This window comes from Erpetoichthys calabaricus, chromosome 11 (assembly GCF_900747795.2).
Source record: "Erpetoichthys calabaricus chromosome 11, fErpCal1.3, whole genome shotgun sequence".
NCBI lineage: Eukaryota > Metazoa > Chordata > Cladistia > Polypteriformes > Polypteridae > Erpetoichthys > Erpetoichthys calabaricus.
This window is the reverse complement of record NC_041404.2, coordinates 41730021-41752611: the sequence shown is the minus strand read 5'-3', so window position 1 is coordinate 41752611 and position 22591 is coordinate 41730021. Positions and strand designations below refer to the sequence as shown.

General features: G+C 37.2%; 1 protein-coding gene across 1 annotated transcript in view; it reads right to left on the bottom strand.

Moving 5' to 3' along the window:
- Window positions 1-352: 352 nt before the first annotated feature.
- The window catches only part of LOC114660354 (protein diaphanous homolog 1), a 109185-nt gene continuing 86946 nt past the window's right edge, over window positions 353-22591 (bottom strand). The window contains exons 13-19 of the mRNA XM_051933821.1: window positions 20459-20574; window positions 14331-14395; window positions 13101-13280; window positions 5099-5707; window positions 2680-2794; window positions 2326-2334; window positions 353-408 (exon numbers count right to left, since the gene is read on the bottom strand). Of these exons, the coding sequence (XP_051789781.1) occupies window positions 353-408; window positions 2326-2334; window positions 2680-2794; window positions 5099-5707; window positions 13101-13280; window positions 14331-14395; window positions 20459-20574 (1150 nt within the window). The remainder of the gene's footprint in view (window positions 409-2325; window positions 2335-2679; window positions 2795-5098; window positions 5708-13100; window positions 13281-14330; window positions 14396-20458; window positions 20575-22591) is intronic.

Below are 22591 nucleotides of genomic sequence, written 5' to 3'. Positions count from 1 at the left end.
CAATATTTAAATATTTGAGAGTGGAATAATACTCATTTTAGTCATAAACATGTGCATACACCTAGTATTAATGATAGTACAGGTTTAGTATCCCTAATATGAAATGCCTGGGACCAGAAGAATTTTGGTTTTTGGATTTTGTAATATTTGCATGTACATAATCAGATATCTTGGGGATGGGACCCAAGTGTAATTTATTGATGTTTCATATATACTGAAGGTTAGGGCTGGGATCTGTGCCAGCAATCGGAAGGTTGCCAGTTTGAATCCTGTAAACGGCAGAAGTCCGTCTACTCCGCTGGGCAGTTGAGCAAGGTCCTTAACCTGCAATTGCTCAGTCCTGGGTATGTTGTTAATCTGCATCTAGGGAAAACTTGGGAGATGGTGACAGGATTAGTACTCCAGCCACTGTTTAAAAAAAAAAAAAAAAAAAACTCGCACTGTTCCAGTGTGATGCTGAGGCGTCACCAGTTGCATGGCTGCACTCAGGCCCTACTTCGGGTGGTTCATCGTATGGTGGGTGTGGAAATGAGCTGTATTGGCTGAACAGCACCCAAACAGCAATTACCAGCACTGTACTATTCATCATTTGCGAGGTTTGTTGCTTGAAGTTTGAAGGGGGATGGAAGAAACTGTTTGTAAGTGTTAAGTACCAGCTCATGTGCTATTCACATCCACTCATCAGTACAATTATAATAATAATAATAATAAAAAAAACATTGGTCAAAGCTCCGCATGGCTAAGTGATGTCAGGTATGGAAATTTTGTAACAGTAATATTTAACATAAATAACAAAAATATTGGGGTCTGTCATTAATTTTTAGTTAATGAACCATATTTGGAAGCCTAACTAGTTTTGATTAAATCATGGATTTACAACTTTATCTTAATTACTTTTTGGCATAAGCACTAGCAGATGTACTCCTTAAGAAAGAAGAATAATTTATAGTACAATACCCAGTATATATCAGTAAAATTACACTTAAGCAACTGATAGAAGCAATTTGCAAAAGTCTAATGGCTACTAAATCCACTAGGGAAAAAAACAAACAAACATATTGATTCATGCACATTGCTCTTCACAGTGAATGAACGCAGTCCTTAAACACAACTACAAGAAGATAAAAGTGAAGTGCAAAATCTAACAACAATTACATGCATATGCACACATATCAAAGTTAATAACAGTAAATAAAGAACCTAAAGAACATAAATAAAGAACCAGAATAACTACATGATACAGAATGATAATAATCCAGGACCAACAAAGCTACTCCATAAATATAATGTATGTACAAACATACCCATTCCATTGCCTATGTATACATTCACACTACATTTTAGAAATGTCATTCTCATTTGCTGCAAAAAATTCAAGTACAGACCATCCCATAATGTAAACATATTTACTAACTGAATGTTTTATGGCATTAGTTTAATAATATTCTCTCCAGTTAAAGCATTTACCTAATGGTTACATCAAGTGTGCAAAGCAAAGCTGAACTAATAGCCTGACAGAACATCAGTAATTCTTGAATATTTTTTGAAGCTTCATTTAAGGACCATTCAACTGTCTAGAGTGCAGAATCAATGAAGCTAGGTATAAAACAGAATGGAAAGGAGAAAAAGAGTATTGCTTTCTGAAAACATATACTAACACAAATCAACCAAAGAATATTATGTTTTCTCTACAGTAAAATCTGCATCTATGCTCCTTTCTTAGTGGTATATTTGACACTTAAAAACTTATTTTTCCTGAAATCTTAAGTGTTCAGACTTTGATGATCATTCAGTCAGACCCTGACAAATGCTGTGAAAGGTCTAGGTGATTCAGAATTAAACTTTTAATTATTAAAAGGTACTACATAATAAAAGTAATAGAAGAAGAGTATTTTTTTTCTTCTATTATCTGTGCTAGAAATCCAAACATATTGTAGTCAGTAGGTAAATATTTTAAAAGGTATTATAAAATTCTGATTTTAACCATCTTGATTTCAGTGTAGAATGTTCCAAGTATGCACTCTTTAACTTGTCATTCAGGGCATTGCTAAAAACACTTCAACAGACAGAGATTGAAAAAAGAAAGAATATGAAAGAGTAACAGAATGCACATGGCATGGTTTATGTATCCAAAAATGAGACAACACAAAATTATTGAAACCTCTTTACCTAGAGGAGCACATTCACATTTTCAGAGGGCTTTACAGTATTAGTGTACTAGTTAGAATAGGGTTTAGGTCAGAAAACTGTAATAAATATGTGGCTATAATTGCAAATATGGTACTTCACAAACATGCAATCAAGTAAGTATTCAAATATTCTTACCTTTGGAACCTAAAAACAATTAAAACAAAACAAGGGAAAAAAGAAAAGAAAATTCATGAGTTAAAAAATAACAATACAACTAGAAAACAGCTAGTTCAAGCCTAACATTTTCTATTGTAAATTATTTTTGGATAGTAGAGGATTATTTGATTGTAATAGAAAGCCTTGAGAATTAAATAATGCACATCAAGATAAAGAAACAAAAGGATAATGACATAAAATAACCATGAAGATTGTGCTTAAACGTAAAAAATGTTTGTTTAATTGCCATAATGAAAAACATACTGTAATCCTATGAAGAACCTAGCAAGCTTTCACGGCCTCCCATTTTCTAAATAATGCAAGTCCACTTACTCTTGATCTGAGAGGAGAAAGCCAGGGTAAGTTTAGCAAATAGTTCATTGCTTTCAAATTTATCTTCCTTCACATTTGTCCAAAAACTTTTCTCAGACAGATCCTCAGGGCCAAACTAAAATCAAGATAAAAAAAATATTCATCCAGGGAATATCCAAATTATGTTGACTAACACAATTACCCCATTAAAATATGTTCAAGCTCTTTTAAATGAATTAGTACATATTTGATTTGTATCTTTATAGTCTTCCTGAGATATCTGTAACTGCATTTTATAGTTTTCAGATGTGTTATATTCATATCACAGTTGTAAATAAAGCAATTTTCTATCACTGATGTGATCTGCTAATCTCTTTAATGCTTGAACACATTTGTTTCAATGTAACTGCTAGATAGTACTGTAACAACTACATTTTAAAAATTAAATGCTTTTATATTCTAAAGGAATATATTAGATGACAAGCTGTGCCATCTGCTACTGAAAAATGAAGAATTTATTATCTAAATATTACCAGGCTACATTAATATTTTATTTAGATACATATGGAATTCTTGGACCCACCTAGGGTTTAGTAATATGAGCTTCAATAAAGGGTCACACTATTTTCCATTTTTTTCATTAAAAAAATGTATTGAAACAGAACAAAAATAGGTTGGATTAATGATTTTCACCTAGATATACTTTTAATTTAAAAAAAGTGGCTCTATTAAGGATTTTTCCTTTCTTTTTTTTTTCCTTTTCACAGAACAGACTGCCATGGATACCAACCTTTCATTAATTTGTGCCCCAGTACAGAGAACAGAAAAAAAGTGTGCAGCAGGGAAAAAAATGTTAATTTAAATTACAAAAGAATGCCGTCCTTTCTAGCTACAATCTAATTATCTTTCACTTGCACAGTTAAAAGAAATGGGATTATTAAAAAAACAGATCTGTGACACTCTCGTCAAAGGCCTTTCACCACTCAGAAAATGAAAGAGCTAAATGAAAAAAGGAAAAGTATAATGTTCATGAACTCAAGAGAAGCTATTAAACTGTAGCTTTAGGCAAAAAGGCTACAGTCAGTCTTGATGTTTTAACTATTGCAGCCTAGCAAGCATGCATGTTATGGCTGAGTTGGACGATGAACAGCATATCTTCAGAGTTCACATTCAATAAACAGGAAAAAAAAACTCTAACGTGAAATGATTTCATTTCTAAATGCTTTTTGAAGCATGTTTATAATTGTTTGGATAAGATTTTACGGAGTTCTACACAGAATTGCATAGTTCATTCTTTATAACCCCCATAATCTCATGAACACTTTGCATTGACAAACTGTTCTTCCATTGTGCTGTTTAAGACCATGTCACATTATGTGACTTTTCTAGTCATTTTCAGGTCTTAGCTTTCATGTACATAATCTTTGAGAGCTGGAGTTAGTCAGAAGCACGCTCCTGTTAAATCAGACGTATAATGTGACATACGTCCAAGTCACTCTGTACAAATAATCTCTCCAACAAAATCAAATAGGTCTGATTTTGTCTTTAGTCATATGCTAGGCTCTGTGTGCATGAGTGCTGACAAACAATGAATGCTCAGCCAGGAATACATTGCATACAATAAAGAGGCGAGGAATAAAGAATACACGTTTTGGACTTCACATACAGAAGAAAAGTTCATTTGCCTAGTATCTCATGTTATACATACTACTACAGAATGGAAAATGATAGAAGGCAAAAAAAAGGAGGCCCAATTTCAGATGAACTTGCCAAAGCTATTAATAGCCATAGCTATTAATCCTTTATACAGCACTAGTTCTATCAGGCAGCATGTTATTGGCTGTCACAAAATGGGATGAGTAGGACTGTGCTGGAAAGCTGGAACACAGTAAATTATTAGTATTTCATAACCAAGTGTGTTCAATACTTAAAAGTTTTCAATTTTTATATGTTTTTAATAACTTTACAAATGCATTCTCTATGAAAGATAAAATTTAAAATAAATTTATTCTGACCAGAAAATAGTGATTCAAGGGTGGTAGATGTGAACGTGATATTTGAATTACAACAATGCTATGGAAAACAATTAATATTAATCAAAATTATGAGTAAAGAAAAAGAAATGGGCAGTTCATGTATTCCATATAAATTCTAGTTTATGCTGCTACAGCTACTATAAAGTAGGCACTTACTTGATCCACGTACATGGCAGAATGCAAAAATAGTAATCACGGCATACATAGATATATGTATAATCTTTTAATAACTGAAAAAAGATTAACATCTTATATGGTTTACATGTTTAGTTTAAAATGCTTTGAATGGACAAACTACAGATACAAAGTATGGCACTAATTCAAAAAGAATAAAACACAAATGTAATCAAATGTAAAGGAACAACACTAGAAGTATCATACTCACCACAGATCATTACTCATACCTTAGTCCAGTTGGCCCTTTTCAGCTGTATTTCAGGTTTATAATTCTTTTTGGGTACAAGTCCAAATGGAAGCGCAGGAACAGAGAAACCCCATACACCAGGGGGTGGCGGTGGTATTCCAGGAGCACCAGGTGGTGGGGGTGGAATTCCTGGTCCTCCAGGAAATGGTGGAGGTGGGGGTAACCCTGGACCGCCAAATAAAGGTGGGGGTGGTGGTATTCCAATACCACCAGGCAAAGGTGGTGGAGGGGGTGGCATTCCAGGACCGCCAGGTAGGGGTGGTGGTGGTGGGGGTGGTGGAGGAAATCCAGTACCACAACCAGGTAGGGGTGGTGGTGGTGGAGGTGGGGGAGGCGGAGGATGGCCACTCATACCAGGAAGAGGGGGTGGTGGGGGTGGCGGAGGGGGTGGTGGAGGGCACGGCAAAGTTGAAGGGGGGAGATTAGCGGGAACTGCAATTGGTGGGAAGCTTGGAATTCCAACTTGTCCAGGGAGTGGTGGTGGTGGAGGAGGAGGAGGAGGAGGAGGAATGATCTTAGGTTGATGAGGTTGAGATGCTGAGGCAACCTTGTTTTTCTCATCCTGCAGGTGTTTAGAAAGTACATCCACCTAAAATAAATAAATAAAAATCTCACATTAGTAACAAAATATGTGGACAAAAATACCGATTTCCGTACCAGATTGGTTGAGGCCCAGGTTAACAACAGCCACCACCAGTACTGTTAGCCAGCAGGGTGCTGGATGAAATAGGGCTACTGCTGGCCAAAGAAAGAGAAGAGGGGGGAGATGTGTCCAGAGGCAGGAGGAAGGTAAAGAGAGTGGAACTGAGGGTAGGAACTTTGAACGCTGGCAGTATGGCTGGTAAGGGGAGAGAGTTAGCTGATGTGATGGAGAGAAGGAAGGCCGATATATTGTGCATACAACAGACTAAATGGAAGGGGAGTAAGGCCAGGTGCATTGGAGGTGGATTCAAATTGTTCTATCATGGTGTGGATTCGAGGAGAAATGAGGTAGGGGTTACTGTAAAGGAACACCATGTCAAGAGTGTTTTGGAGGTGAAACGAGTGTCAAATAGAGTGATGATTATGAATCTACAAACTGAAGGTGTGATGATGAATGTTGTTAGTGCATATGCCCCGTAAGTTGGGTGTGTGATGGATGAGAAAGAAGATTTCTGGAGTGAGTTGGATGAAGTGATGGGCAGTGTACCCAAGGGACAGAGAGTGGCAATTGGAGCAGATTTCAATGGACATGTTGGTGAAGGGAACAGAGAGGATGAGGAGGTGATGGGTAGGTATAGTGTCAAGGAGAGGAATGAAGAAGGTCAGAGGATAGTGGATTTTGCGAAAAGGATGGACATGGCTGTGGTGAATACGAATTTTAAGAAGAGAGAGGAACATAGTGTGACCTACAAGAGTAGAGCAAGATGCACACAGGTAGATTATATCCTATGCAGGAGGGTTAATCTAAAGGAGATTGAAGACTGCAAAGTGGTGGCAGGGGAAAGTGTAGTAAAGCAGCATAGGATGGTAGGCTGTAGGATAACGTTGGAGATCAAGAGGAGGAGGAGAGTAAGGGCAGTGGCAAGGATCAAATGGTGGAAGTTGAAAAAGAAAGACTGCAAGGTTGACTTTAGGGAGGAGGTAAGACAGGCACTGGGTGGCAGTGAAGAGTTACCAGATAGCTGGACAACTACAGCAGAAGTAGTAAAGGTGATAGCAAAAAGAGTGCTTGGTGAGACTTCTGGACAGAGGGAGGAGGAAAAGAAAACCTGGTGGTGAAATGGGGAAGTACAGGAGAGTATACAGAGGAAGAGGTTGGCGAAGAAGAAGTGGGATAGTCAGAGTGATGCAGAAAATAAACAAGAGTACAAGGAGATAAGGCATAAAGTGAAGAGAGAGGTGGTGAACACCAAAGAAAAGGCATGTGGTGAGTTGAATGAGAGGTGGGACAATATGGAGGGAGAAAAGCACCTGTACCAATTGGCTAGACAGAGGGACTAAGCTGGGAAAGATGTGCAGCAGGTTAGGGTGAGAAAGGATAAAGACGCAAACATACCCACAAGCGAGAAGAGTGTGTTAAGCAGATGGACATAGTACTTTTAGAGACTGATGAATGAAGAGACTGAGAGACAGAGAAGGTTGGATGATGTGGTGATAGTGAATTAGGAAGTGCAACGGATTAGCAAGGAGGAAGTAAGGACAGCTATGAAGAGGATGAAGAATAGAAAGGAAGTTGGTCCAGATGACATACCTGTGGAAGCATGGAGGTGTTTAGGAGAAATGGCTGTGGAATTTTTAACCAGATTGTTTAGTGGAATCTTGGAAAGTGAGAGGATACCTGAGGAGTGGAGAGGAAGTGTACTGGTACTGGTACTTTTTAAGAATAAGGGAGATGTGCAGGGCTGTAGTAACTACAGGGGGATAAAATTAATAAGCCACAGCATGAAATTATGGGAAAGAGTAGTTGAAGATAAATTAAGAGGGGAGGTGATGATTAGTGAGCAGCAGTATGGTTTCATGCCAGGAAAGAGCACCACAGATGAGATGTATGCCTCGAGGGCGTTGATGGAGAAGTATAGAAAAGGCCAGAATGAGTTGAATTGTCTTTGTGGACCTGGAGAAAGCGTATGACAGGGTACCAGGAGAGGAGCTGTGGTATTGCATAAGGAAATCGGGAGAGGCAGAGAAGTATGAAAGAGTTGTACAGGATATGCATGAGGTAGTGTGACAGTGGTGAGGTCTGTGGCAGGAGTGACAGATGCATTCAGCTTGGAGGTGGGATTAAATCAGGGATTGGCTCTGAGCCCTTTCTTATTTGCAGTGGTGATGGAGACGTTGACAGCCGAGATTAGACAGGAGTCCCAGTGGACTATGCTGTTTGCTAATGACATTGTGATCTGTAGGGAGCAGGTTGAGGAGACACAGGAGAGGTGGAGATGTTGTATGCTCTAGAGAGGAGTGGAATGGTCAGTAGGAACAAGACAGAATATATGTGTGTAAATGAGAGGCAGGTCAGTGGAATAGTAAAGATGAAGGATGAAGAGTTGGCGAAGGTGGATGAGTTTAAATACTTAGGATCAACAGTACAGAGTAATGAAAATTGTGGAAAAGAGGTAAAAAAGAGGTAAAAAAGAGTGCAGGGAGGGTAGAATGGGTATCAGCAAGAGTGAAAGGGAAGGTCTACAGGACGGTAGTGAGACCAGCTATGTTACAGGTGCTGGTCATCAAATTAGAATATCATGACAAAGTTGATTTATTTCAGTAATTCCATTCAAAAAGTGAAACTTGTATATTAGATTCATTCATTACACACAGACTGATGTATTTCAAATGTTTATTTCTTTTAATGTTGATGATTATAACTGACAATTAATGAAAGTCTCAAATTCAGTATCTCGGAAAATCAGAATATCAATTAAGACCAATGCAAAAAAAAGGATTTTTAGAAATGTTGGCCAATTGAAAGGTATGAACATGAAAAGTATGAGCATGTACAGCACTCAATATTTAGTTGGGGCTCCTTTGGCCTGGATTACTGCAGCAATGCGGCGTGGCACGGAGTCAATCAGTCTGTGGCACTGCTCAGGTGTTATGAGAGCCCATGTTGCTCTGATAGTGGCCTTCAGCTCTTCTGAATTGTTGGGTCTGGCGTATTGCATCTTCCTCTTCACAATACCCCATAGATTTTCTATGGGGTTAAGGTCAAGCGAGTTTGCTGGCCAATCAAGAACAGGGATACCATGGTCCTTAAACCAGGTACTGGTAGCTTTGGAACTGTGTGCAGGTGGCCAGGTCCTGTTGGAAAATGAAATCTGCATCTCCATAAAGTTTGTCAGCAGCAGGAAGCATGAAGTGCTCTAAAACTTCCTGGTAGATGGCTGCGTTGACCTTGGACCGCAGAAAACACAATGGACCAACACCAGCAGATGACATGGCACCCCAAACCATCACTGACTGTGTAAACTTTACACTGGACCTCACGCAACGTGGATTCTGTGCCTCTCCTCTCTTCCTCCAGACTCTGGTACCTTGATTTCCAAAGGAAATGCAAAATTTACTTTCATAAGAGAACATAACTTTGGACCACTCAGCAGCAGTCCAGTCCTTTTTGTCTTTAGCCCAGGCGAGACGCTTCTGACGCTGTCTCTTGTTCAAGAGTGGCTTGACACAAGGAATGTGACGGCTGAAACCCAGGTCTTGCATACATCTGTGCGTGGTGGTTCTTGAAGCACTGACTCCCGCTGCAGTCCATTCTTTGTGAATCTCCCCCACATTTTTGAATGGGTTTTGTTTCACAATCCTCTCCAGGGTGCGGTTATCCCTATTGCTTGTACACTTTTTTCTACCACATCTTGTCCTTCCCTTCGCCTCTCTATTAATGTGCTTGGACACAGAGCTCTGTGAACAGGCAGCCTCTTTAGCAATGATCTTTTGTGTCTTGCCCTCCTTGTGCAACGTGTCAATGGTCGTCTTTTGGACAACTGTCAAGTCAGCAGTCTTCCCCATGATTGTGTAGCCAACAGAACTAGACTGAGAGACCATTTAAAGGCTTTTGCAGGTGTTTTGAGTTAATTAGCTGATTAGAATGTGTCACCAGGTGTCTTCAATATTGAACCTTTTCACAATATTCTAATTTTCCGAGATACTGAATTTGGGAACTTTCATTAGTTGTCAGTTATAATCATCAACATTAAAAGAAATAAACATTTGAAATACATCAGTCTGTGTGTAATGAATTAATCTAATATACAAGTTTCACTTTTTGAATGGAATTACTGAAATAAATCAACTTTGTCATGATATTCTAATTTTATGACCAGCACCTGTATATGGGTTGGAAACAGTGGACATGTGAAGAAGAGAGATGCTGAATATATTGGGAAAAGGATGCCAAGGATAGAGCTGCCAGGCAAGAAGAAAAGAGGAAGGTCTAAGAGAAGGTTTATGGATGTGGTGAGAGAGGACATGAAGGTGGTGGTTGTAACAGAGCAAGATGCAGAGGACAGGAAGATATGGAAAAAGATGATCCTCTGTGGCAACCCCTAATGGGAGCAGCCGAAAGAAGAAGAAGAATAACAAAACAATTTCATTTATTCTAATTGTTACTGGTGCTGATGTACTGTAAAGTAAGTATTACACAAACTTACACTTTTTACTAAAACATTATCTGTTTTCTATGTTTAATGTCAGTCCAAACTGCCACTTACTAATGTACTTCTTACTGTTTATTAACCATTCACCAAAAAACTTTTTGCTTCTCTCCCAAGGAGTTGAAAAAATACAAACAATTTTATTAAAAAGTGCATGTGTCTAAGCTGTTGAAATCTTACTGATGTCTAATTTATATTTATTCTCATCATCTCAACAATGTAAACACCATAAAAAGAAGTTGGGCATTATCATAAACATTGTTTCATTTCAATATTGGACTTTTTTCAAGTACAATGATGTTACAGTTGTTGTTTCAATATATCACTGTGCAGAAGAAAAGCTGAGGCTTTTCCTTGTTTTGAAATGCATATAATTTAATTGATAGTAGAGCTAAAGACAGACAGGCTGACTAAGTTGTATTTTCAGTGGCAAGTCCTAAATCTGTTTTTCCCAAAAGCCACTCGTGAAGACTTGCAGCCTTCATAAATTCTAGTCAAAGAATGATGTGTCCAGAATGTGCTTCATCATAAGATTCAACATTAGCACTTTGAAGTCTGAGTAAGGGGAAAGTCTGATTGAAAAAAAAAGGAATAAAAAAATAAACATCTTTCTGCACAAATTTTTACAGACCTTACATTGTTTTTGTTTATATTGGTAAACAGTAAAACATTAAGCTCATTGATATTAATAGCCTATTGGCAACACGACTGATTTCATTAGTGTTAGATGTTGAAGCCTCCTTTTCAAAGGCCACAACTGAAATGTGATTTTTTAATGTAAACTATAAAAAGCAACATTAAAGCGAAAGTAAATGCAAGAAAGGCACACTTTAATACGGCTATAACCGTTTTAAAATGTAAAGCTCCCATTTGTTAAATTATATTTTTTAAATCATTACAACTATTAGCAGACACTAATTAATATATTCAAACAAGTTGTTAAACTGTCAATGCTATTAATTAACACACAAGTAAAGTGCTTATTGTATAATGCGTTCAAAGCAACCATTAGCATGCACTGCAAATCCATACACTTCAGCTTTAACTTGTATCACTTTCAATCATGGAAGCTGCATGTATCCAGGCCTTTAGATAGCTGTAGAGTGACAATATTTTGCAGCCTTTGATCAGAAATTAGTTGAATAAAGACTTCCAGCAAAACACTCTTTTCTCATGAACAAGTTACAAACTTTGTCAAAAGAAACTTGTCCAATTTCCCTTCATCAGTACCTATACTTAAATATGTTATTCAGCAATGACAAAAGACACTGACAGCATTTTATTAGTTATTTTGTCTGTGGGTATCACTAGACAATCTTATGCAGCAACAAGAAAAGGGCCTCTCAATTAATATCTCAGACAAGGAATGGGATTCAATTATTCATAATTTGTGCAAAACATGGTACTATAAACTGTGCCTCACACAAATCTTTCAAAATTAAAATTATATAAAATTTATTAGAGACAGGAGTGCTAACTGCAAAATATGTTAGCATGCATCAGTTTAAATTAGATCTTATATTCTGGGAATGTTTCAAACTAAGAATTTATGGGAAAACTATTTTCTTACCAGTTGGTCTCACAATCATTTTCTAACACTATTATTTGGATTAACACTGGATAGGATAAGATTAAGCAACAAGAAACCTACAGTCATCTCCCATGCTAGACTGTTCATGTGTAATTTTATCTTGCTTAATAGTAAAATTCTCACCTTTCCTCTTATAACCCAAATGTTAATATGTCTTATTCTTTAAACTATAAAAAAATAATTTTATATGTATGATCAACAGCACAAAGCTTTTTACACTATCTATTAATTTCAAACTATTATTTAAAGAAGAATTGTTAATGTTGCTTTGAAAATAGCCTTCTGGGTTTTTTTATTTACTAAATTCTCAATATATGTGAGGAATTATCAGATTAATAGGTTTTTTGGTGTGCAATGCTTTCTAAACTGGGTAGAGGCAGGGTGTTAAGGGTTGACTGTGGTTATAACGTATCTAATTTTCTAGAATCATGTATTGTGAGCTCTTGATTGAATTTTGCTTTGCTTCTGTCTGACTTTAACATTGATAAAGTTTTAATGAGATCATAGTGAGTATGAATTAAGTTAGGTAGTTAGCACCAGCAATACTGCTGAGGTAAAACAGAGTCATCTGTCAATGGAGGCTTGGTCACCACATAAAGAAGCATCAATTAACAGCAGTTACTGTATGTAGTTGGAAATCAATAGTGGATTAAATAGGCTGTCAGATAGTTACATAACAGATTTCAACAGTGGTTTTGAAGAAAGGCATGTTAAAAAACAAAGTTTGTCATTATTTTATCATGGACAGAATAAAGAAAATAATAATCCCAACAAAATCTATTAAAGAAAAACAAGATGCTGATGATGCCAGAAAATAAACACAGCAAACTAAAAGTCTGGAAAAATATTACCTGGTCTGATCAATATCAATTTCCATGGATTAAGACTGATTGGAAAATCAGGAAGTGGCATATACTCCATGCGTCTATGACTTCATTCTACCATTATGAGTTGTAATTTGGGTACTTGCACTGGGTAACTCAGGCATAAGCACAGCAATGTCTGAATGATATTGGGTAAGTGAATATCATTAAAGATCAGGTTAATTCATTTACAAACTGGGTACCCAAATCAATAGGATAATGTTACATGCCACGAGGCTAGAAAAGTCATTTAATAGATGAAAAAACACATCAGTGAATTAATATGGCACTTGGAAACAAGTATCCATGACATTTACTTACTCCTTTAAGAACATCATAAAAAGGACTTCTAAGTCATGCTCCTTTAGGTAAAAAAGACATAACAACTGGACATACCTCTTCTACAAGCTTCTTGTTCTCAGCCTGCAGCTTTGTGATTTCTGCTTCTGTGGTATTTAATTGTGAAATAACATTTTCATTTGAAGAAGTCAGTTCTTTCTCTTTCTGTTCAAAATCACTCTCCTTTTTCTTCATCTCCACCTGAAGCTCATGTCGTGCTGTCAGCTCTGCATCAAGCTAAAAAAGGAGAGAGAGAGAAAGGGCAATCAATAAACTGTTATTACTAGTATAGCCCTCCACTTCAGAACCTCACTTGCAGATATTTATTTTTAGCTTCAAAGTTAAATACTACAACATTTTGGTTTTTTTCCAACATCAAGAATACTGTAGCTGTCAAGGATATCTGTAACTTAGCACAATTTATGACTTGAGCGTTAAAGTTTTTAGAATGTAAACAGTATGTGCAGTGTAGAACTGGGAGAAAGAAGAACAGAATCATAAAGCATAATGGACAAAATTGCATGGGACTGAAGGAAGAAGAATAATGAAGTCCTGTCCTTGATAACCTCTGTACAGGCTAACTCTCTCATTTATTCTTGTTTGTATGCTAGGCATACAATAGAATATCCAGCGGGGCTTGGGCAGGCTTTTGGTTGCATAACCCCAGAGGCCTCCCCCTTTCTTTTCCCCACTGAGCATATAACCCTTAGGATAATGAGTTTATTTGATCACCCTTTTCTTCATTTCCAATTACTACTCATTATAAAGCACTTCAAATTAAACTTTTTTAAGAAGGAGCTATATAAATACATGGTGTTTTGCTATGAATGCTGTAATAATTTTAAGTACATGGGAAGTACACTGATCAGCAAATTACCTTTGTTTCGAATATTCAGACCTACGTCTATATTGACTATTTTAAACTGTTTTATAAGGTCTTTAAATAAAATGTTTTACTTTTTTACAAATCCATAATCCGGAGACAGTATATGAACTATCAAGGAAGAAAAAAATATTTGCCTTGGACAGTAAAGACTTTTTGGCTAGATTAAATCCCACTGTAACATTCGGTCACATGAAGCAATAAATAAAACAGTTACCAATTAAGCAAAATACTATCAGGCAGAATTTCAAACAAATGCAGCATGCAGTTTTTGTGGATCATTGAGAAAATGACAGAAAATGGATGAGTAGCCACAGCATCAAAATGAGAAAAGTTCTTAAAAATGAGAAATCATCACTATTTCTTTAGGAATTAAAATTATTTTAAGGACATATTTACTGCACCTTTTTTTCCAGGTCAATAGCTTTAGCTTCGCTTGTCTGTACTTTGGTTTTGTCAATCATATTATCTTGAAAAAAAGAGAGAAAAGAGATCATTTAAAAAGGAAAAAAGTTCAAAGAATTACTCACTGAAAAATAAAGTTACAATTTTTTATAATTTGTATTTTGTATAGTGACAATAGTAGTGTATAGTACTCAAATGGGCTTTAAAATAGCAAGATAAACTCAAACACACTAACATAGTACGTACAGAACAATAACAACCAAAAACATAACACTGATATAAACCAAGCTGTTAAATTGCAACGGTCAGTATCAAAAGAAGCCTTACAGATCACACAGCTATAATTAGGAATGGGTTTAGCAGTTCAATACTCACTAATAAAAAGTACTTGACTTCTCAGTGCAACATTTCTTTCAGAGCATGTTGTATTAGGGAGTCAAACACACAAATGTAGAACTTAATTTTCTCCTGCTTTTTCAATCCAGTAAAATAAGCAGTGTAATATGATTTCTAAAAGGCATATCTTACAACAGTAAGGTCAGGATTTTTTATTTAGCTGTAAAAAAAAAACATGGTATGTTCAGCACAATATGTGCAAGTATTTTTAATTATAAGTAAAAATAAACCACTTCATGGAAGTGCAATCTATGAACAAAGTTATGTTAAATTAACTAGGACTGGTTGGTGGTGCAAACAGGTTAGCCGACGATGAAAACAAGAGTTTGTCTTCTTATTGAATCTGGTGGCAAGATTTACCATCAAAGTAATCATCAAATGCAGCTCTGCTACCTTTTAATATATTTACTTATAGTCTGATAAGTGTTTGCTGAATCACCATGCAGATTTAACAGCAGAAATATTTTTGGCCTGACCAAAATAAAAACACCAGTTAAATAAGCAGACTAATAATGGAAAACTGGAAGAAGCTCTGTCCTTTTTCTAAGTATAACCTTTAAATTCAACAGGTTATATCACTTGGGCAGAGAGAGGCTTCATCTGTCCACCTTTACTTTCATTCTGATTTTGTGGTGTTATCAAAAACTCAGTCTACCCTAAGTTTATAATTCTCTTCATTCTTCAGCATTTTTCTCTCCTTCTATAGACTTTACAATGGCTTACTAATATGCCAAAACACCAAGCAGCCTTGACTGACTGTTCATGGATTAACACTGTGATAATGAAGATCCAATGGCAAATAATTCAGAAAACAAATAAAACCATGTGTTCTATGCAGTATTTAAAAATGAGCCACTACATGACTAATACAGGTGAGCCTTCCTTTCAGAAACAGAGCTTTAGTATCTTCCTAATGGAAAGACGGATATGAATATGCACAGTTAGTCAAAAAGGCCCATTCCTAGTAACACTGAAAACCGAAAAACTAACAGCTACATTTAAAAACTATTAAGACAATAAATTATGGAAGCAGCTTTCAAATACAGGGGATCAAGGCAGTATAGCAGAAAATGTGGCAAAGACAGTCAATGAATAGGAAAACTGAAATATAAAAATGACGAGAAAACAATTAAAGGGCCAGAGAGAATAGATGAGTCTTCAGTCTTATGACATAAGAAGTGTTGACAAGTATTCTGAAGCATTAAAATATTAAACATCAAGTTAGTAGCAGAAAAGAAAAAAAGTCAATCAGAAAAAGTAAATTGGTATTTCAGAGCGGTGTAATGATATTACACATCCTCACATATTACACAGCTTTATGCCTGTTATCTCACAGTTTTCAACAGGAACGTCTGATATTCTCAAAGGCATGTAAATAAGTGTTTTAGTGACAAGCACATAAAAAGAAAGTAGCAGTGTCAAGGTGATTTTCAAAACAATCTCAATTTTCCAATTAATCTATCTGGTTTTAGGGAAAAGGGAAATGTGTTTTGATTACAGTCTTGGGAGTTAATTGGACTGGTTGAGTATAAAAAAAGACTACACACTTAAAGATGAACACTGCCAGAAGTAAATGAAAATGAAAACAAAATAGTAAATGCTAGAAATTTGATTCTGTTCATCTGGACAAAGTTTTTAAGTGGGAGAAATATTTCGAGACTTATCCAAGTCTCTTCCTCAGTCTCAATTGACTGCAGGTTTCCCCAACCTTATAAAAAATACCTTTGCTTAATCACAGAGACTAGCACCATTGACAAAGGGCCAGTTGATCAGTGATATGCAAATTGTCCACTGATTAGTAGACGTGTGAACCATTCATAGAGGGTTGAGGAATGGCTGCAATCACAGCATTGTAAGATGGCGACAGATGTACCCTTAGGCCCCCTCCTCTGTTCAGAGATGGTCGTTCCTTTTTCACGTAAATGGCCTCCTTGATTCCTCTCTCAAACCAGCGCTCCTCCCTGTCCAGGATGTGCACCTCTTCATCTTTAAAGGAGTGACCACTATCCCATAGATGTAAATAGACTGCGGAGTCCTGGCCTGACGAGGAAGCTCTTCTGTGTTGTGACATGCGCTTAGCCAGTGGCTGCTTGGTTTCCCCGATGTACAATTCATGGTACTCCTCCTGGCACTTAACTGCGTAAACTATGTTACTCTGTTTGTGCCGTGGGACCCGATCCTTGGGATGGACCAATCTTTGGCGTAGCGTGTTTTGGGGTTTGAAAGCCACTGAGACCTGGTGTTTCAAGAAAATGCGCCTCAGCTGTTCCGATACTCCTGACACATACGGTATCACTAAGGGTTTTCGCTTAGGCAGTGGATGTCCTTCCTCTCTCATGAATCGCTTGGAGCGTTCTTTAGGTGTCCTCCCTGCTTTGACAAAGGACCAGCTGGGATATCCACATTTACTCAGGGCCTTTTTGACGTGGTGTTCTTCTGCTTCCCTGGCCTCTGAGTCTGTGGGAATGGTGTTAGCTCTGTGTTGTAGAGTCCTAATGACACCTAGTTTGTGCTCTAGTGGATGGTGAGAGTCAAACCTTAGATACTGGTCCGTATGTGTGGGTTTACGGTACACATCCACTTTCAAATGTCCCCCGTTGACGATGGAAATTTCACAGTCTAAGAAGGCTAGCTTGTTATTTTTCATATCCTCTCTGGTGAACTTGATGTGTTTGTCCACCCCGTTGATGTGATCTGTGAACTGTGGTACCTCCTGAGATCTGATTTTCACCCAGGTGTCATCCACATATCTGAACCAATGGCGCGGTGGTGTTCCAGGATAGGATGATAGAGCCCTCTTTTCCACTTCTTCCATATATAGATTGGCTACTATAGGTGAAACAGGGGAACCCATGGCACACCCGTGCTTCTGCCTGTAGTACTGGCTTTTGTATATGAAATATGTTGATTCAAGACACAGTTCCAAAAGCAGGCACACTTGGTCTGCATTGAGAGAGGTTCTTTTACTGAGAGTGGGGTCATTCTGTAATCTCTTACATACTACCTCCACTGCTTCAGTCACTGGGACACAAGTGAATAGAGATGTAACATCAAATGAGACCAAGGTTTCTTCTGCCTCCATAATGACCTCTCTCACTTTCTCCACGAAATCCAAAGTGTTCTGAATGTGGTGTTTTGAGCTGCCTACCACCGGGTTAAGAACAGCGGCCAGGAACTTTGAGATGTTATACGTGACTGAATTGATCATGCAGACAATGGGTCTTAAAGGAGCACCCTGTTTGTGTATTTTTGGTAGACCATACAGACTTGGTGTAGATTCCCCTGGGTATAATCTGTAGTATGTGGTCCGGTCAATAGCATTGTCCTGAACTAACTGCTTAAGACAATCTATCACCTTTTTCTTGTAACCACTACCTGGATCTCGCTTTAAGGGCTCATAAGTATTTTTGTCACTGAGCAGAGATAAAATTTTCTCATGGTAGTCTGTCTGGTTAAGCACAACTGTGCATCTCCCCTTGTCCGCTGGAAGGATGATGATGTTGTTGTCCTTGCTGAGTGCCGTGAGGGCCTTCCTCTCCTCAATGCTGATATTGGATGCAGGGGGTTTTGCATTGCTGAGACATGCCGAAACTTTTATCCGCAGTTGTTCAGCTTCCAAATCAGCAATGTTGTTGTTTCTGATAGCAGATTCTGTGGCTGTAATCAGTTCCACTAGCGGGATTTGTTTCGGTGTGACCACAAAATTTAACCCTTTAGAAAGGACGTTTTTCTCTGCTTGGGCGAGTTGTTTGTCAGACAAGTTCTTCACCCATTTGTCCACATCTTTAGTTTCTGTCTGGCATCCTTCTCTCTGCTGGTTGTGGAGGACACTCCCCATAGTGTGCTGGTGTTTGTGACGCACAGCAAGTAGATCAAACTTCCTCTTTTGCCTGGTTTTAGACTTTTCATGCTGTGCTAGACGAGCCTTCTCGGTGAGCCTTCTCCCACTTAAAAACTTTGTCCAGATGAACAGAATCAAATTTCTAGGATTTCCTTACCTGGATTATTGAGCATGCATCGAGACAAAATAGTAAATGAAAATTTGCGACATGCAAGCAGTTGCACATTCTGCTACATATGCAGCCACTCTATGCTGATTGATTTCATGTGCAAACTAGCTTCTCTGCATTAAATTTAGGCAATGTAAAACTTGCATTGTGAATTATGTATTGACTTACCCCCTTCTTTTCTATTCAAATTAATGGTCCATAACTCTGTAAGCGTTAAATATGGCAAACAGTCTTCTCCTTAGTTTTGCTTTTATACAGCTGAAGTCAAAATGAATTTTGCTGTATATTTTGGTGTAAAACTCACAGAAAATATTATCAGGTAAGGCATATTTGTGACATTTTGTAATATCCAGGAAACAAAAAGATGCATATGTAAAAACTAATCTTTCTGTTTTCCTGTTTGCATTCTGTTCCTGGTTTACTGGTTGTGGGGAGCACAAAGTTTTAACATAGACTAGAGCAAGTTAATGCTGATATTGTGCTCTTCAATAAATAAAGAAAAAGCTTTAAAATATCACAAAATCACTAAGTATACTCCACCTTTTCTGTACATTGCACCATCATACTCTATATTACTCCTGCTTTAGTAACACTACATGGTATACTTCTCAGAGAAATGTACTTAATATTACAATATAAACCTGAAATCAGGGTTGAGCAAAAGTATACAGAAGTTTAAGACAGCTGCTCTTAAGCATATTAAAAATAAAGTTCTGAAGTGAACTTATGGTATGGTTATACGAGGGTGAGTCAAAAATTATCCACGCTCCACTTATATTAAAACTTCTGTTGGCAACGTACGAGGTCCCTGTGTCTCCAATCAATGTTGTGCAGGTGTGAACGTGTTATATCAAATCATTTATAACTGTGGTGCGAGAAACAATGGCTGCCCCACTTGTGATTTGCACAAAAGAAGAGCAACATGCAGTGATTCGTTTTTTGTGGTCCGAGGGTGTGCCTGGTGACAACATTTATCGAGGACTTTTTGCACAGAAGGGAGAAAGTGTTTTGTCACGAAGAAGTATGTATGAATTGAAAAAGAAGTTCAAGGAAGGTTGCACAAGTGTCAGCCATGAAGAAGGAGCTGGACGTCCGTCCACATCCACAACTGATGACGACATTGAGTATGCAAGTAAAATTATTCTGTTGAATAGACGAGTGACAGTAGATGATGTGGCAAGTCATTTGCAAATCAGCCATGGCCCTGCCTATGCAATAATCAAACAACAGACTTGGGTTTCGAAAGAAGCCCGACAAGGACGAAGATTCACGTCTGATGAAAAGGTGAAGACAGCGGTGCATTCGTGGCTCACAGCTCAGCCTTAAATATTTTTAATGAAGGAATACAAAAGCTTGTTGACAGATGGACAAAGTGTATTGAAATGCAGGAAAATTATGTCGAAAAAAATTATGCATTTGTCTTTACAGAAAGTTGATGAAATTAAATTCTGCAACCAGAGTGCGGATAATGTTTGACTCACACTTGTGCATAGTAAAGCTTTCTTTAAGGACTGTTCTTTAATACCTAAAATACTGAATTTGTAAGGAAAAAAGAATTCAATTTAGAAACATTTAAGGTAAAACGTGAGCAAGTACATATTCTGCATAACAGGAAACTGCAATTATATGAGAAAAAATCCTTTTGTTGTCTCAATACATTTACTCAAATAAATATAACAGTGTTACAATTATTAATCAGGCAAAAAAAACATAAATCTTACCAATTAATCCATCAACATCTAGTAAAAATTTTTTGCATTTGAAGTCAGGATCTGTGCCATTACGATGGAGGACAATCTGGGAAATACATTCATCTATAAGCCTGTAGTACTGAGGTCTAGAGAACAGATAAAACATTTTTATTTTAAAGTAACTGTTTAAATGTTAAAATATGCTGAAAATGGCATATTACATAATGAAACCATAAATGTAACTACAGATTTTGAATCCATGAATATTCTAGATCACATTAATCTGATTAAGGTCAAAGAGAACCAAGGGAATAAAATCTAGAGTGTGCAACGATGTCCAGGCCTGTGTGTTAAAGTGCTTGATATAGTCAATGAAGGGGCATGATAGCACATTACTGAATTGCTCAGAGCACCAAGTGCTAGCAAATCTCTAGCACGTATTGGAAGACTATACATTATTGTGTACACAAGCCACTTAACCTCTATAAGAGGTATTTCCTTAACGATAAAAGGTAACACACAAATATTCAAGCACTTTCTTAAACCTTTAAAATATATATTTTATTTATATATGAAGGGAACAACTGCAATACTTTTTCTAGGCTGTTTTCAAAGTTTTGTGCAATACACAGATTGTCCATTTCTCCTGAATTCTACATAATTCATCAAAATGTTGTGTTTTATCAAGGAATACTTGCTGTCTTTAGCCTATTACACTTATTACTTTGTCTTTCTTAAAAAAAGCACATCTAATCATTTAAAAACTAGTGTTTAAAACAGCAAATTGAGCAACAGTACATTTAGGATAGGCTTCTCTTGTTTGCCTGATGGCAGGTTGACATTAGTCAAGATCAGCTACATCAATGACACTATTATTTTCTTGAGGCACATCCTTCATATATAAAACCAACCAAGAAGCAAAATGTCATGGTTGGCTCTGGATACCTTAATAATTTAAGGGAAACAAAGGAGAAAGCAGTAGTATCCTGCATTCTGGCACTAATGGAAATTCAGCAAAAGACAAACATCTGCTCAAACACCTCTGCTACCATTACCAGTGGCCACCAAAACATTAATGATTGACCATTTTCAAACATTTGCATAAGAAAATGGAATGGGAACAGACACGGTGTAAAAAGATAAAAGAATGTGTCTCTGTGATAAGTGGTACAAGGCAATGTGCAGATTTTAAAGAAATAATTGTGCCCAAGAATGTGCATGCTTGGAAATGGGTGCAGGTATGCACCTGACAACAAAACTCCGGGGTTAACTGTGGTAGCTTGGCCGATCACGTGCACGCATGTATGTGCAAAAGCAAATAGATCTGTCAGGTGCTGCATTCACGCCTCAAGAGTGGAAGAAGGTGTGCACCAGTGGCCGATCACATCCTATAAAGAGGAGCCCGTACAGAGGGAAGGGAACTAGAAGGGAGACAGCAGTTTAACGTTTTAATTGTTTATTTATTTAATGGATTTTTAACCTCCACAATCACTTTGGATTTAATTGGATTATTAGATAGATAGATAGATAGATAGATAGATAGATAGATAGATAGATAGATAGATAGATAGATAGATAGATAGATAGATAGATAGATAGATAGATAGATAGATAGATAGATAGATAGATAGATAGATAGATAGATAGATAGATAGATAGATAGATAGATAGATAGATAGATAGATAGATAGATAGATAGATAGATAGATAGATAGATAGATAGATAGATAGATAGATAGATAGATAGATAGATAGATAGATACTTTATTAATCCCAATGGGAAATTCACATTCTTCAGCAGCAGCATACTGATACAATTAAATAATGTTAAATTAAAGAATGATAATAATGCAGGTGAAAAACAGACAATAACTTTGTATAATGTTAAATGTTAACGTTTACCCCCCCCCCACCCGGGTGGAATTAAAGAGTCACATAGTTTGGGGGAGGAACGATCTCCTCAGTCTGTCAGTGGAGCAGGACATTGACAGCAGTCTGTCGCTGAAGCTGCTCCTCTGTCTGGAGATGATACTGTTTAGTGGATGCAGTGGATTCTCCATAACTGATAGGAGCCTGCTGAGTGCCCTTCGCTCTGCCACAGATGGATTATTATGGATGGAGCACAGTACTTTAGAACACTGTTTTTTGATTTATTTTAATAAA